The 16907-nt window shown below is 31.8% G+C and overlaps 1 protein-coding gene across 2 annotated transcripts in view; it reads right to left on the bottom strand.

Annotated features, from left to right (window-relative positions):
• The window catches only part of LOC106469174 (epidermal growth factor receptor-like), a 51329-nt gene that overhangs the window by 5461 nt on the left and 28961 nt on the right, over positions 1 to 16907 (bottom strand). For both annotated transcript variants that reach the window (XM_022397610.1, XM_022397609.1), the window contains exons 17-24: positions 15835 to 15947; positions 15062 to 15197; positions 14702 to 14842; positions 14135 to 14233; positions 12036 to 12221; positions 10878 to 10941; positions 8735 to 8826; positions 7848 to 7923 (exon numbers count right to left, since the gene is read on the bottom strand). In XM_022397610.1, coding sequence (XP_022253318.1) covers positions 7848 to 7923; positions 8735 to 8826; positions 10878 to 10941; positions 12036 to 12221; positions 14135 to 14233; positions 14702 to 14842; positions 15062 to 15197; positions 15835 to 15947 — 907 coding nt within the window. The remainder of the gene's footprint in view (positions 1 to 7847; positions 7924 to 8734; positions 8827 to 10877; positions 10942 to 12035; positions 12222 to 14134; positions 14234 to 14701; positions 14843 to 15061; positions 15198 to 15834; positions 15948 to 16907) is intronic.

The raw sequence follows: 16907 nt of genomic DNA, 5'->3' as shown, positions 1-16907 counted from the left end.
AGTGGAAAGTCTGTGAACTTACAACGTTAGAAACAGGGTTTCGATACCCGTGGTGGGCAGATCACAGATAGCCCTCTGTGTAGCTTTGTGCTTAACTACAAACAACCAACCAAACACTAAATATTATTGAAAATATACTTAATTTTAAAGTTGATTATGATGAAACATTAGTATCAAACCTATTATATTTTATAACATTACATTCCTCATTCAGTTCTTTATGGCTTTTTCAAAATAAAGATTGGTTTGCTTCATTGTTGTCAAGGCGGCACAGTGGTATGTCTACGGACTTACAACGCTAGAAACCTGGTTTCGATACCCGTGGTGGGCAGATAGCCCATTGTGCAGCTTTGTTCTTAACTACAAACAAATCAGTGTATGTGTTTATGAGGATTCTGTGATATGACACGAGATGTTGAAATATCGACCTGCAAAATGTTTTGTTAGATGCTTTGTGAAGCGAAAATAGGGTTTCAAGTTGGGTCAAATGATTTTTAGTTTTGATTGCGTAAACGTACATTTATAGAAACTTGATGAACATTAACTGACCATGAAAAGTACTACTTCACATTAAATAACACAACATTGCCAACTGTATAGTGCAGTTTTGAGAAACATCAGCCGTCATTAACACTGCTAGATCGATAGTGGTAACTGGACAATTAGACACCTAAAAAAAATGAGGAAGTTTAGGCAGAGTATTCATAATGAATCTAAGTTTCAATGGACAGCAACTGCCTGTTGTAGAAACCTACAAATGTAGAGGACGACGTTTCGAAAGTCTTCCGCCTGAAGACGAAAGGCAGTTGCTGTCCATTGAAACTTAGATTCATAATCAATCTCGTTCAAAAATGCATTCTTGTAGTAGAATTATTGAATAACAACCACAAAGTTTTCAATAAGAATTAAACAATATACAAGTATTATTTCTTACAAGTTTCAGTTTGTTAAAAACAGTATTTTAGCTATTTTCCTTATGAAAGACGTTTCAAAACAACTAAAGTTAACCGTATATATACTTGTTATTTAGTTAAGTATAATTGCTACAAAGTTTAGTTTATTTCATTATCAAAGCTGTGAATAAAATAAACATGTTTCCTGTTGTTTTTTTTTTGTCATACTTGTACATTGTTTCTTTCAGCAGATTCAACAAAGAAGGAAACACTAAATTTTTATTCTACTTCCCTCTCGTCTTGTGCCTCACCGTGGCTCGGCGGTAAGTCTGAAGGCTTATAACGCTAAAAACCGGGTTTTTTCGATAGTAGGCACAACACAGGTAGCCCATTGTGTAGCTTCGTGTTTAACAACAAACTCTCTTCTTGTAGAAAGAAAGATTTCATCAAGTGTTTAATCTAAACACACATGTTTTAATAAGAAAGTTATTACAGTCACAATTAGTTTCTGAACAATATACAGTTTTTCTTCCCTTACCTTTAAAGAGCATCTTTCCTTGATTTCTAAACAGAAGGACTCCTATAATTTGCTCTTCACAACTACAGTTCTTATATGAGAAGTTATATTTTCAAATAATATGATGTGTACACGTGATTTTCATTATCTAAACTGTAGATTTTGTCAGAAATTTGTCCAAACCTGAAATAATACTTGGAACAATCTAGCATTCCCATATGATACTCGAATAATATCACTTAATAATGTTCTTTCGTGTACTTTGGTGGTATTATAAATAACTTACAGATTTCTTTCTGGATATGGATATTGTCTAACTCTTCTGTAAGGTTTAAAAAAAATGAAAAATATAAATTCCATGGTGATGTTTGGAGCTAAAGTACCTTATAAGTGTAGTGTTTTTTAAAATCTTAATTAAAATAAAATAACAGGTATAAATAATTAAGAAGAATTGTTGTTAATTCCTGGGCTCGAACAGGGTATATTTTTATATCCAATACATCACTAACAATTTGTTTACATTCACTAACACGTATACTGATGAACAGACTACGAACACCAAAAGAAACAATTTTGGCGTTATTTAGTATCTCTACATTTTTTCTACGAGCTCCAGAGAGTTTTTTATACCAAACTTAAGATTAAAACCAGTTATATTGTTGAAAATATTTTGGGCTTTCTGTTTTGTTTTGTAAGCGTGAGCATTAGTATAGGAAACATCAGGGGTGATATAGATATTCGTTTTGTGTAGTTTTTTTTTAAGTATGTTTTTTATTTTTATTTAATGAATATCTTACTTCTGCTTTGTTTTTCGATCTTACTATTTAGTATTTCAACCTGAAAGACACCTTATGCAAAACATGGGCTAAATGGCCTGTGTTCCATCATAGCCATTTCTGATTTACACCTGCTGATCAGTTAGCAGTACCCGTTACACAGTTACTCATAACAGAATAGCGGGATTGTCTCTAATATAATAAAGCCCCTACAACTATAGGTGCAGTATATGTCCTATGGCATATTATGGATCGAACTTTGGATATTCTATAACCCGGAACATTAACCATAACATATTCCCACCCATATATTCCTGAACAGTAGCTACTTGTAGTCTGTTCACATAATTATTTAAACTATATCCGTTCACCGTTGCATACCTGGAGAAACGGGTATTCACGCTATTCCATATGAAGACATACCAGTTAAGTCACCATCGCAGTGCCTATACATTTTTGTGCGATAGGACTGCTGAAACGAGCGTTGAGAAATCATCGTCTCCGTACAATAGATGGATTATGGAAAGCGTGCAGGAAGGAATGGCGTGGCTTAGACATGAGTCTTTTGCAATTGAAGTTATGTTGCATGGTTATTTTGAAAATAGATGTGACGACATGGCAAAGTTCCAAATTCGTTGTAATATAACGTACTAAACCATCTGTAATTACAATATATTTTTAAAATCTGTATCATCACTGATAATTATAATAAGTTTATGAAATATGTTTTATGCGTATTAGTAATGTAAACGAGCTTTAGAAGTGCCCATTTTCACTAACCATAATTAAAGTCATAAATGTGTTTTTTACATTTACTGCTTGATAAAGCTCATAAATTTATGAAGTTTACGTTTTCTGTTTAGAGACAGCGCTCGGCGGTTTTTGAAATATTTCTATGCAGTTTCTTACTGGTATGCATACACGCATAATGATTGCAGTATATATATATATATATATGCATTAGTGACACAATATCAGATCTGCATCTAAATTAGTATTTTTATTTAATTAGTAGCCATCCCCGATAGAAAACGTTACCAGCTGAGAACCCGAATAGTGTTTACAAAGTAGACGTATTACAACAGAGCATAAAACCGTAGGGTCATCGCACCCGTACAAGTAAAAATGTATGTTAAAAGTATATGATACACATACAAAATAAATAACTACCTAATTTTCCCCCACCCACCAGAGATAAAGCTTTCTTTAAAGAGCTATTTCCTTTTTCTACACACACTAGAGTACATTTTACAAACAAGCCACAGAAATACGCATGCATATTACATATCAAATACAAGTTAAGAGCCTATAAACAATTTTTTAGGGTGCCTGTACATTTCTGGCTCAACAGGGCAACTTCTTATTTGAAAAGATTACTTCCGGTGTCTGGTGTCATGAATACCATACATATTTTTACCCTTCTACAAGGCTTCCTTTATTCTTTTTGTTTTTCGTGACCTAAATTTATAGTTTTGTAAATCTGTATTCTTTTTCTTGAGGATACAACAATACTCTCACCCTCAAAAATGTTAAAACAAGCTGAATTATCTACATTCTAAAATTATGAATTCTGTGAGAATAAACCCCCAGGACTACTCAGTAAAACTTTAAAAAAGAGCTTAAGAAAGTTGTATTTAAAACTTCCATATCATTCTTATAATTATTTAACTAATTTTCCACGTTTAGGCTATAGATATTAGGAGGGAAATTGTTTCTTGATCAGGCCTGTAGGCAGAACGTTTGAAAGGGAGATTCTAATTTGTGAGATCAAACTCAACACATATTGTGCTAAGCACAATCAGGATGCTAATGCAACGAGGGTCTGAGGACATGCGACTATTTCAAGCTACAACATGCTAATGCTTCTTCACCAGAAGAATGTAGACTATGTAGAGAATCTTAAATACCATAAGCAGCTGCGCTATAACCGTATAAGCATATTTGTTATCATAAAAATTATGGGTTCGGATGAACCCCCTTGAACACACACCCCCCTGCGTACGTGCGTGTCGATGCTGTCTACATAAACAGTTTATACTTACAGGAATACAACTCAAATATTAGCACTTCGTACCAGCCTCAGCCTAACTAACACAAAGTATGGTTTTATTTCTGAGCACGCATTTTTAAAGGAACCAATCGTAAATACAGTGTCATATTTCTACATTGAATGTGGATTAACAATTACAGATTCTCAGAAAACAATAAATGGCTTTGCTGGAGCTCCTCCATGATCCTAATATCTAGTTAAGCAAAGTCAGTTGATGCATTCTTTTTTTAGCGGGCTTGTTCAATATAGATGGCGTCATACAGGTAAGTGTCTTGATCAACAGGTAGGCTGTAAAATACACAGATGAAAAGATTGAGGGAAATAAGTATAAGTAGGCTGGTCACGAGATTAAGAAAAAGAGAGTAAGACACGTGTCAGAGCCAAGAAAGACGGCTGATAGAGAACATTTAAATAATAAAAAAACATTAAATTATTCATTGTATATGTTGTAATAATTAATGCGGCGAATAAAACACGTTGATACACTTACAGCACCACTGTTATTAAAACACTTGAGATGTTCTTAATATGATTCACGGGCTATATCAAGCTGCTTTCGGAAACCAAAACTTGCACATAATCCACATACACTTCTACACAACTATATTACATACAGATTTATCATCATTTCTTGTAGCAAGCTTTCAAAGTTGGAACACAAACAACAGAAAACACTTAAATTGAAGCATCACCCATTATAGAAAAGGAAAACGGAAATTTAAGCTCAGGAAACACGTCATAGCGTTCAGAATGTCTCAGAACATAAATCTGGAACTGGAGTAGAAACAATTCTGAAAGCAGACAGATTACAACTCTAAGAGCCCCAAAATAACAGGGTGGTCGTAACTATAGCAATTGCATGTCGGAAGGGTATGTGGGAGTTTTCAGGGTACATGTTCATCAATTGGACTTTAGAGCTAGTCGTCACCTGAGATATATTAGTGCCCTCTAGTGGTCGATTTGTTCGTGGTTGCCTTTCAACCTATCACTTTTTAGAGAAAACAAATTAAACCTTGATGTTTTTATAGTTTTCTTTAAACTCAAACTCTCATAAAACAACTTCATAGAAGTAAAAAAATGTATGAGTACGCCTCTTTTTTAACCTATTCTGTTTATCATAATGTTCTGATTCGTTGAAGGTTGAACAGGCAGCGCAAGTTAGGCAGTCACAGATCCAAAATTATAAGGAGACGATATATATTGGTATCTTGGCTTCACATAAGTATCTTATAAGGTGTAAGGTAGTTTGAAAAATATATATTACTTATAAATACTAAATATACGTGTTTTGTGAAAGGTTTATTTGGAGGCTGTTTTAAAACTTCCTAACTGTTCATTATTTAACGAATACATTTTGAAGACGATGCTAATGAAAACTCCATATAATTTACTCAAACTTTTACCTCACGTTTTAAGAATAAAACAGTATTTACATCCTACGTTACTACCTTAACAACAGCTTCATCACTATGCCACATCTAACACGTCATAACATGAAACACTCATACAGTCAGTTATAGTCAGTATGTCGTATTTCTTGCATTACAAGGATAACGGGCGTTGGAAACTAAAGTCACGAATCTGGTTTTGGTTCTGTACCACATGCTGCAACTGTACTATCATGTAAAACTCATGAGAATAGAACTGATAACTCAGTGCTCTACAGAATTGTATTATTGGATATTGTTCGGCCTAACTGATCGGTTATTTGACAAAAGCACTTATTACCATAAAAATCATTCTAAACTTTTTCGAAGCACCATCAAATAATGTTACCGCTGGATATTTGTTTATATAAATTTGATTAAGTAAACCAATCTACGGTCACAAATAACTTAGCAAAATAATACTGTCAAAGATTATTCTCTGTGACAATATGATTATTAAATGTTCATCAGAAGAAAACGTGTCACGAGTTGTTCACAATAACTACGTTAACCAGAACTTTTTACCATATACTATTCACTGTAGGAATTGCTATAGTTGCTAACATTTTCACTATAGCTATTGTCAGAATATTCATCACAATTGTTCAACAGTTGTTTATAGTAATAATGCATTCATTAATTGTTCACTAGCAGTATTGTTCTTCAATGTTTATTAAAGCTACTGGCAGTTGAATATGCACCAGAACTATTGTTCTCATTACGCAACATTTCTGTCATTGAACGTTCACCATAAATAATACCACTGATTTCTGTCACAAAAATACTGTCAACAATAGGATAATCATAACAATATTGTTATGAATTGTTCAGTAAGGCAAATACCACTGAAAGGACATTAAAACTACTGTCAACGTTTGCTAATCACTATAACTGTTGGATATTCACTAAAATATCATTGAATAAACATTCGATTTACTTCAATGGTTGTTACAGATTTACTTCAATGGTTGTTAATCACAAATATAATGTCACTGATTTTTCAAAATCACATTGTTATTGAATGTTCGCTAAAGCTAATGTTACTGAGTATAGACTAGAATTACTGTTAACGATTGTTATATACAACATTAGTGTATTTGAAATGTTTACTAGCAGTTGTTTTTAAATATTAACTAGAGCTACTATTGAAAATTCTATTAGGTCGTCAAGAAAGTAATGTCGGATTTTGGAACACTTAAAAAATGACGAAGTAGAACATTTAGACACCATGTGTTTATCTATATAAATATAATAGTACTGCCTGTTGTCTGTTGTATGTCCATGTAGCTACTTCGCAGAGTGCGGATCAGTCTTCATCAAAATTGGTATGGAGGTTCATTAGGTCCATGCGGGGGCACATACAAATTTTCAGTTTTGTATATTGTGTTTTGCAGTTTTTATGAGCGTTTTTTTACCACTACTTCGCCTCTTCTGATGGACCTTCACCAAATTTAGCATGAAGGTTTGTTGGGTCCATGCAGAGATACATGCAAAGTTCCGGTTTGCATTTTTTATGAGCGTTTTTTTTTTACAATGACATATAAGGGAAGCAGCTTTTCATGTTCCAAGATAACCTTTCATTAATTATGAATTTAAATAACTTCCGTCCAGGGGACGGGTACTTCAGCTAATTATAAAATAAAACAATAATTATAACAGATATATTCAATGTATACACTATATAAGCATATAAAAAAGCTCTATATATCTAGGCCTAATACATTACCAATTTAACTTACTTCAGTATATGAGAGCATATAAAACTATTGGCTATCGTTGAACCCAGTGGAGATCCCATTTATCTGGTCATAAATGAGGAAATGGTTTAGTTTTCATGCTATCATTAACGCAAATGGTTAGAAAAATGACCACGTGAATTGAAACCTGTCCATTATATGAACTGTATATACCTAGGCCTACTATATTACCATTTTAAATTTTCTCCATTATTTTACCTGTATATATTTAGGCCTACAACATTACCTGTTTAATTTACTCCATTATATGTATTTTAAGTATGTTGCGAAGTTTTAAAAGTTTTAACACCCCTCTAAAGTTATTAGGTGTCTAAATATTCTACAACCTATAAAAGATTACTTTTTTTTTTTTTTTACCTTAAAACCAAAACTAAGTTAGTCACAGTTACATGAATTAAGTTTAAAAATCAATGGTAGTAATGCTTACCAAATGCCCAGACATCACTTTTGTGGGTAAATATTCTGTGCTGGATACATTCTAAAGCTAGCCACTTTATGGGCATCTGAAAAGATCAACAAAGATCAAATAAACTACAGTAACCAAGATGATAATGAACAGCAAAAAAAATGACAGATGTCAAGACAAATAGATTACAAAAATAATAAAAAACATACCAAGTATCAGGATAAAGAATTAAAACAGATGAAACAAAAACAATAAATATCAAGGTAAAGGTTTTAAAAATGACTGATCATACTAAGACAAATAAATGCAAGTGATTAGAAAGACAAATAAATTATTGAAAATCATTACAAAAGTCAAAACAAATTAATAAAAAGATTAAAAATGTTAAAAGAACTAACTATATCTCAAGACATATAAAAAATTTAAATACACAGTAAATAATGTTAAAATGATGATTAATATAAAAAAAATAAAAAATTCTCAAAATAATTTTAAGTAAGTACTGACATGGTCTATTTTTCTTTAACATGAGCCTCATTAATATTACCAGTTATAATGATTAAAATTTGTATTAACGATTATTATTTTTCTCACTTATAAAGATTATTTTGCATAATCAACTTAGTATATTGATTTAGGAATCTCCTAAACTGGTCAGACCTCATCTAGTTGAAAGTGTCACTAGTAGCAAAAGTAACAAATTTATGTTTCAATGTTTGATTGCGTATTGACTTACGATATTTACTTTTATTTTTTTAATTCTGATCTATATAGTTAGTTTACTTTGGTCAAAAGTTATCAATGAATATTTACATCAGCTTTAATTTGCACTAAAAAAAATGGTACTCCAACTTTATTACTGCCAAGTATATTTCAACAAATAATTTTCATGAATTTGATTCACATACTTTCCCTCCTGCAGCTTTGTATTCTTCTTCATTAATATCCAATAGTTTTGCCAATCCGAAGTCTGTTATTTTAACACAGCCTGGAGTTTGCACTAGAGGAGAACAATTTTGTTATGATGTTGAATATTTATCTTTAATGTAAAAGCAAACAAGTTAATAACAAAAAAATACATCATGCTTTCTTACTTGTATTTATAAAATCTGTTATAATTTTTTTTTTTCGGTTTTGGAACTTACTAGCTACCAATACCTTTAACACTTTGGACTGAAATAAAAAGGTTCACATCCAAGTTTGATAACCCTGTTAGAAACAATACTGTCAAGGTAGTGTTCAGACTACTATATCATAATAACTCAAAACATAGTCTGTTATTATGCAGGTCCAAGATAAATTTACAAAAATTAGAATCAAGTCTATAGAAAAAAAAAGGTTGGAAAATAATTTATCGCAAAATACTTCAAAGTGAATAAGGTAAAGTTATGTTAATGCTGGAATGTTGTCACATTGACATATTTCGGATATTGAAATTATAGAACCACACAATCGATACACATACAGAAGTCATAAATAATGAGTAAAGACAACAAGATGGTGAATTCACTAATGGTACAAACAATGTGCAGAAAATATAAAAAAAAATTAATATCTTGTATAATGAACTTGTGTATATCTTATATGCGATTCTTTTTGCTTTAAACAGAACATCATACCATGTTTTTAATGATGACATACAGTGTATCAATGTACGATTATGAAATATTATTTCCAACTTCTTGCATTACTCCCCACAATTCAAAGAAGTTGTCCGATTCCCTTTTGACCTTTTATGTTTTTATATAAGCCTATACAGTTAAGAATATTCATATCTGGACTGTGTGCAGGTCAAACCATACTTGTGCGTGTTCCATTGACCTCCTTATAATCAAAATATCATTTCACCTAGTTTGCTTTATGTTTGGGATCACTATCTTGCTGAATTCCTGCTCAGTGAGTCATGTTTCTGAGATTATTGATCAGAATCTGACTGTAATCATCAGAATTCAAGGTGCCATAAATTCTTTGTGGATCACTATCACCACTGGTTGATGTGTAGCCCCACATCTACTTATCCTCCCCCTAAGCTTCACTGTAGATACTCTACATTGACTACGATACCACTGTTTTCTGTCTCAAACAAGCTACCAATCTGAATTAGGATTAACAGGTAAAGAGCACTAATCTCCAGCTTTGCTAATTCACATTTCAAAAATGTGGTTTTGTCTCTTCTCAGCAGTGGGATTTAAGAAGCTACACATCCATTTCATACCAATGTGAATCTTTTTGTTCTTGGGGGAGTTTTCACACCAGTATTTATAACAGGGTCATTGACAAGATCTGAACTGGACTGTCATCTATCTCTTGAAAACCACCCCCTGTAATAATAACGTTACTTTAGGAGAGTTTTGGTTTTCTACCTCAACCACTTCTGTTATTAACAGTGTCAGCTTCACATACCCTCTTGAATACAGCTCTTACTGAAACATGGAGTCTAGCTGCAAATTTATGTGAAATACCCTCTACCAGCCAATAATTTAATTCTCATACGCATCATACAGTATTTTCATCTTGGAAGCCATGACTGAATTCACAATACTACTACTGTGCCCTAGTATGACTGCCTGTACTTTTATAGGTTTTATACTCGTTAGGCACTTTCCGATTGGTTGGATGTCACCCAATCACAGTGTAAACTACTAACATTTGGCTGTACTTTGGTGCAATTTATTTTCACATAAAAAAGGGGTGGTACGTGTAATAATTACCTTTGATACCCTTTTTTTTTCCTTACTGTTTTCATAATTATTTCCAGTCCTGTACATGTTTTTTTTTAAAACAATCATAACAAATATTTTTCATATTTGGTATACTAAAACAAGTATTAAAAATTTCATAATACGTATTTCAATTTTTATTTTACAATACATTTTTTCAGGTGGATAAGCAAGTGGTTGCCATGTCTACAGTAAGCACTTGCTCTCGAAAGTCATGTATAAATTGCAAAATGTATAAAGATTATAAAGAAATTGATTCATTTTTGATAGGATATTATTTCCTGTAACATACCAACACCTGAATACTATACTTAAAACATACAATACGTACGCAAGACATTCCTGAGTGCAAGATCACGATGAACCATCCTCTTCTCTTCCAGGTACGCCATAGCCTATGAACACAAAAAATTATAAAAACCTCAATCGCAGCCAACGTAAAGGACTTTTTACAAAAACAACAGCAAAAATAACTAATAATTATTCACAGTATACCATAAAATATTTTTTAACATTTTAGAAAAATGTCACCAAAGTATGACATGTGGCCTTATAGTTTAAACTTTATTACTGGACTATATAAGAGGAGGTATCGCAACAGCAAAGAAGAAAAGAATATTTACAAAAAAATCATCTACTTAGATAGAGACGAAAAGAAGCATTATCAAACTTTCTATTTCAAATTAGTGTCAATATAAATAAGTTAACATCATTACAGATTTCCTCACATGTTAATATATTAATTTCGGGTGAATACATCTGTTTTATTAGTACTCAGTAGGCTTGTTTGTTTCTTGTTGGTAAGAACAAAGCTACACTATAGGCTATCTATACTCTGCCCACCATGGATATCCAAGATAAACCACTGAGAGGTGTACTCTGTAGACAGAAAACACTGCCTTCCAGCTGTGTCACACTGAAATCGTACAACATCTATACCATTGATACAATCCTGAAGAAACCTGCTTATTGTACATTATAATCATCTGTTGAATCTCAAAATGCAAATTGACAATTACAATGATAGGCTTAGCTGGATAATAGATTAGGCTTCAACAGAATGTTAAGAAATAGATTCAAAAAACAATTTCTAAACCATAATACAATACATTAAACAATATCAACAGGCCTAGCTGGATTATTGAAATACTTTTCCACTTTTGTTTCAGCAAAATGGATAGACATTATACAGTTGCACCCAAAATTGTATCACAGTAAACTACTTGTACTGTTTTATTATTATCGTAAATACAGCAACACCAAACACAGGATCATTCCAAGTTCTTCACAAATATATAAATTTAGGTTTCTTAATGCTAACCATACTTTAAGTAGAAAGCCACATAATGATCTATCTGTGCTATACGTATCACTGGTATCGAAACCTGGTTTTTAGCATTGTAAACCTACAGACTTACATCAAGCCACTGGGGTGCTCACTAACCATGCTCTACTAATTATAAAATACAAATCTATTTCAGTGACTTACTCGAGCAATCTGTGTACACCAGTTTAGGAGTGGCTTGGAACCAATCTTATCCTTATTGTTTCTCACATAATCTAGAAGACAACCAAGTGGCATTAGCTGTGTTACCAGCATCAACTGTGATGTCATGCAAACAGCAAGTAACTTCAACAGATTGGGATGATCAACACTAGCCATGATATATGCTTCCTGGAGTGGAGAGAAAATCAGTTTTATTACATCTGTTGCAAGATGAACAGTACTTAATATTATATAGAAATGTAACCAATCACAACTTAAATTGATATCAAACAGGATAATGCCATCTTCCTAGAGAGAAAACAACACTAAAATTAAGAAATGTTGCAATACAAGACTAATTCAATTAAATCCCTCACAACGAGGTCAGTCTATTTGACTAATCTCAGAACCATTTTGTACTCTTTATAGTCTCCATACTACAACTTTTATTACAGTATGTGTATTTTCACAAAATTTGGCAGACTTTAAATAAGCATTACAAGTCTTTTGTATACAAAAATTTTTTAATGAAGTATTTTTAATAAAGATTATATTTTTTTACTAGTCCAAGTGCAAAGTGATTTCCACATTAAGATTAAAAATATTTTTCTTCATCTCAAAGATTTTTAATTTCATTTGTGTAATCTCTTAAAACATCCTAAATAAATTTAAAATGTTTTCTTTCAGTAAAACTTTATATTCTGATATTTTTTCTACTTTAACTCTATACAAGGTTGGTCAATTTGACCAACCTTATAATCACAAAAAACAAAAATTAACCTTTTTTTTTCTAGAATAATTTCAATTTTTACATGAACCTACATGTTTCTCTTAAATAACTTTACACTCACAACAGTATACATGTATTTATGCCCAAGTTTTACTGCCCTTTGCACCATTATAAGTTATTAATCACTTGGCAAGTATGCAGTTTGCATTATGTTATTAAATTACATTACACAGGAGCTGCTCGTGAGCATATCTTGTGAAAAATTTTATTATTATTTTTACCTAATCTAACCATAATTACCCTAAAAAGTTTCCAATTTTCACATTTTAGTTACTTTTATAATAATAAATAAAGAATACACATCAAAAACAAGAAATAAGTACTTAACCGGGTCTTTGTTTTTTAAATACTAATGATACCACTGCACTAAAATTATTATTTTTATTTGATGAAGAAATGCTCCAAAGAACACAGAATAATAACATACAAAAAGCAGAATATGTCCCATAACTATCACAATTTTTTCTGGCTTTCTAGCTATGTGACCAAAAACCATTAGAAATTCAGCTAAACTCATCGATGTGTTTCTCAACAGAATAAAGCTTCAACTGGAAGTGAAACTGACAATTTTCAGGACAAAAAATATTCTATAAAATATTATTTGGTAAAGTAAAACCTTGGTTTACTATTGGCAATTTCTGAAAGAGATGATGTGATAGATGGGCATGGCAAGAAGGGTCTGATTTTCTATTTGATGGCTCCATAACCAAATAAGATTGAAAACTATAAAAATTATGCTTTGCCTGAATGATGACAACATTATAATGAGTTATTTACTTGAAATTTCATGCTTCTTGAAGGGGTGGTAAATAAATTAGAGAAGAAGAGTTTCCTAGAGGAAAATGTCACAATTCTCATACTAGGAGAAATTCAGGATTTTTTAAAATATTGCCTTATAAAATTAAGAAGCAAAAATTATAATCTATTAAAATATGGATAACAACTATGTTTTTGTGCCATATTTATTGGTATACCATCTTGATAAGAAAGTAGTTTAATTAAATTTTGAATGCAACTCACTAAAATCTCATGACATGCAAACAAAAGGATGCTCATAGTGAGAGGGTTAAAATACTAGGTTTTTATTTTAATTAGAAAAAAAATCAGCAAAGGCTTAACATTAGTCGTGAAAACTCATTTCAAGAAAAAAAATATCAATATTCCAAGCATAGAAGATTTCTGCTTTTAAGAACACACCTATAATGTTGTCAGAGGTCTACAAGTCTTGCCTTTAGTTCTATAATTTCAATTGTAAGAAACAAAACCGACAAGTTTAACAAATAAATATTTTACAAACTAAAACAATGTTTACCTCTAGAAATTCCTTGTTTGTTGATGGTCCAGTTCCTTCCCTCAAAACTTTGATGGCCACAGGAATCTTAACATTTTCTCCTTCTGGAACCCAAACACCCTGGGAAAAATAAATTTTGTTAGAAAGTAATAAGTTTAAAAATTAATTTTTTTTTGGCAAACGTGTTTTAGTAAATTTTAAAAACTTTTAAGTTTCATGTGAAGATTCACTTTCTCTCATTCTATTCTTAAAACTTTAAAGAACCAGGGAAACCAAGTGTATGTGTGACAATAAAGAACATGAAAATAAAGAAGCAGTTTGCACTTTTACTGGGACTGCTATAAAAATACATTATAATCCAGACCACATAGTATTACATTTTCACTTTATAAAAATTCAAGAGTTTCCCCAGATCTAGTGGTGGTTGGACCACTAAGAATTTGATCTCCTCTCCAGTAATGTCTTAAATAGCATTGTTATGAAGAAATATAGATAATCACAACATGAAAGTCTTTAATGTTTCTAAATAATCAAGTTCCTTCAAGAAAAGATCAGCTCTACAGATACGTTGTACAAAAAGAATTGTACCTTGTATACTGTTCCAAATGCCCCATATCCTAAAATCCCTCCTTTTCTTAGTTCAGCTTCCTTCACTATCCTCAGCTTGGCAAGATTTGGTTTAATGTTTGAAAGCTTCAGAGGTTCGTTGTCTTCAAATCCGCTCATTCGCTGTAAAACAACGAAAACAAAAACTCACATTTTAGGATAAAATATCTGCAATACAAGTACACAAGAAAGACTCAACTTCACCTGTGATGTTTCTTAGCATAAATTCATTAAAACTCAATGATGCATTTAACTGTTAAAATGCAAGCAACATGGAATTAAAGTAGTCTTTAATCTGAAGAAATCAAACTTACAAGTTCATATGAAAAGAAATATTCATACCATAGTCATTTTAACTGTGTTCTCCTTGGTACGTGCTCGCTGTAACCAATGGTAGCTGACCAACGCAACAAAAATCCCCAGTAGCACAACACAGCCAATAGAACCACCAAGTATTGCTCCTATTTGGTTTTCTTCTCTGTAAGATATATTGAAAATAAGATTCTGAGAGTTAAACACTTTTCCTTGAATTATCAACTGATGCAAAGTGATTAACTAAATACGCATGGAACAGATTCAACATTGGAGAAGCCATGTTGTTAACTATGTTTCCAAATTTACTAAATGTATGTACATGAAATATGGCAAGCTTTTAGTAAAATGTACAAGTTTGATGTACACAAAGAATCAGATGTCTTACAAAATTATTTGTATTCAAGATGTGTCTGTGGACTGACCACATCAATCTAACTCAAGCTTGTTGTTTTTTCAGTATCCCTGTATACTGTATTTGCTATTTACCGTCCTCTACCATGAACAGTCATTCAATCAGCCATATAGGGTGAAATAAATAGTTGATAACTCCAACAACAAATACATAATATCATGTTGAATGGAACTCTGTAAAATGTCATGGCATGCACACTACGACCCTTACCCATGCACACAGGGTTAAACTTTATAACTCAGAATTTACCTCAGTTACTCACATATTACCCTGATGAGCTTCATCTATTAATCCAAAAACTGTTGAAACAAATGGTCTGAAAGCTTGAGTATAAAATTATTGTCTAAACAATGTATTTAAACAAAGATATTTATTAAACTATTCTTACACTCCATGTACTCCTACAGCTGCTGGGTCATCTGAGGAGCAGTAAGGATCTTCCATATTATCATCAAAAATCTTGAATGGTTTCTCAGGTGGACAGGAAGCAGTGCAGTTAAACTACGAGAACAAAAAGTAACTTATAGTTAGTAAAAGAAACTAAATTAATTTAGTAAAAATCTTATTAAAAATTAAACAAATTTCTTTTAAAGTTAAGTTAAATTTTGTAATTGATAATAATTTTCATAATTCTAAAATATTAGCAACTAGAATGAAAAATTACAAATACACATTTTACACAGCAAAAACTCAACATCTATCAACATTATATGGAGAAAAAAGGTTTCTTCCATACCTTCTTAAATTTTGGGGTTATTTTTGAGTACTTCAACATAAATATACACATTTTTTTATTTCATTTTCTTTAATAATTATTAAAAAATGCATAGAATTTAAAACAATAAACAGGTAAATATGGTTCATTTGACCATGATAATGTTTGTACAAGAAGTAGAGGCAGAATGTTTGTACCAGGAAGTAGAGGCAGAATGTTTTTGTTTCAAAATTACCCAATATAGTTGTATGATTCATGATTAGAAGAAGCTAGGATGCATAAAAAAGGAGAGTCAGTAGGTTCTGTAGGATACTTCCAAACATTAGTTATATAATTCATGATTAGAAGAGGTTAGGGTACATAAGGAAGGAGAGTCAGTAGGTTCTGTAGGATACTTCCAAACATTAGTTATATAATTCATGATTAGAAGAGGTTAGGGTACATAAAAAAGGAGAGTCAGTAGGTTCTGTAGGATACTTCCAAACATTAGTTATATAATTCATGATTAGAAGAGGTTAGGATGCATAAAAAAGGAGAGTCAGTAGGTTCTGTAGGATACTTCCAAACATTAGTTATATAATTCATGATTAGAAGAGGTTAGGATGCATAAAAAAGGAGAGTCAGTAGGTTCTATAGGATACTTCCAAACATTAGTTATATACACCCGGAAAAAAGTTAAGCACCCCCGTGTTTTTTTCAAGTGATTCAGATTCGACGTTCTTGTGGCTGATTATAAATTACCATTC

Source organism: Limulus polyphemus, unplaced genomic scaffold (genome assembly GCF_000517525.1).
Source record: "Limulus polyphemus unplaced genomic scaffold, Limulus_polyphemus-2.1.2 Scaffold3337, whole genome shotgun sequence".
Lineage (NCBI taxonomy): Eukaryota > Metazoa > Arthropoda > Merostomata > Xiphosura > Limulidae > Limulus > Limulus polyphemus.
Note: the sequence above shows the minus strand (reverse complement) of the source record. Positions and strands in the feature narration are given on the sequence as shown.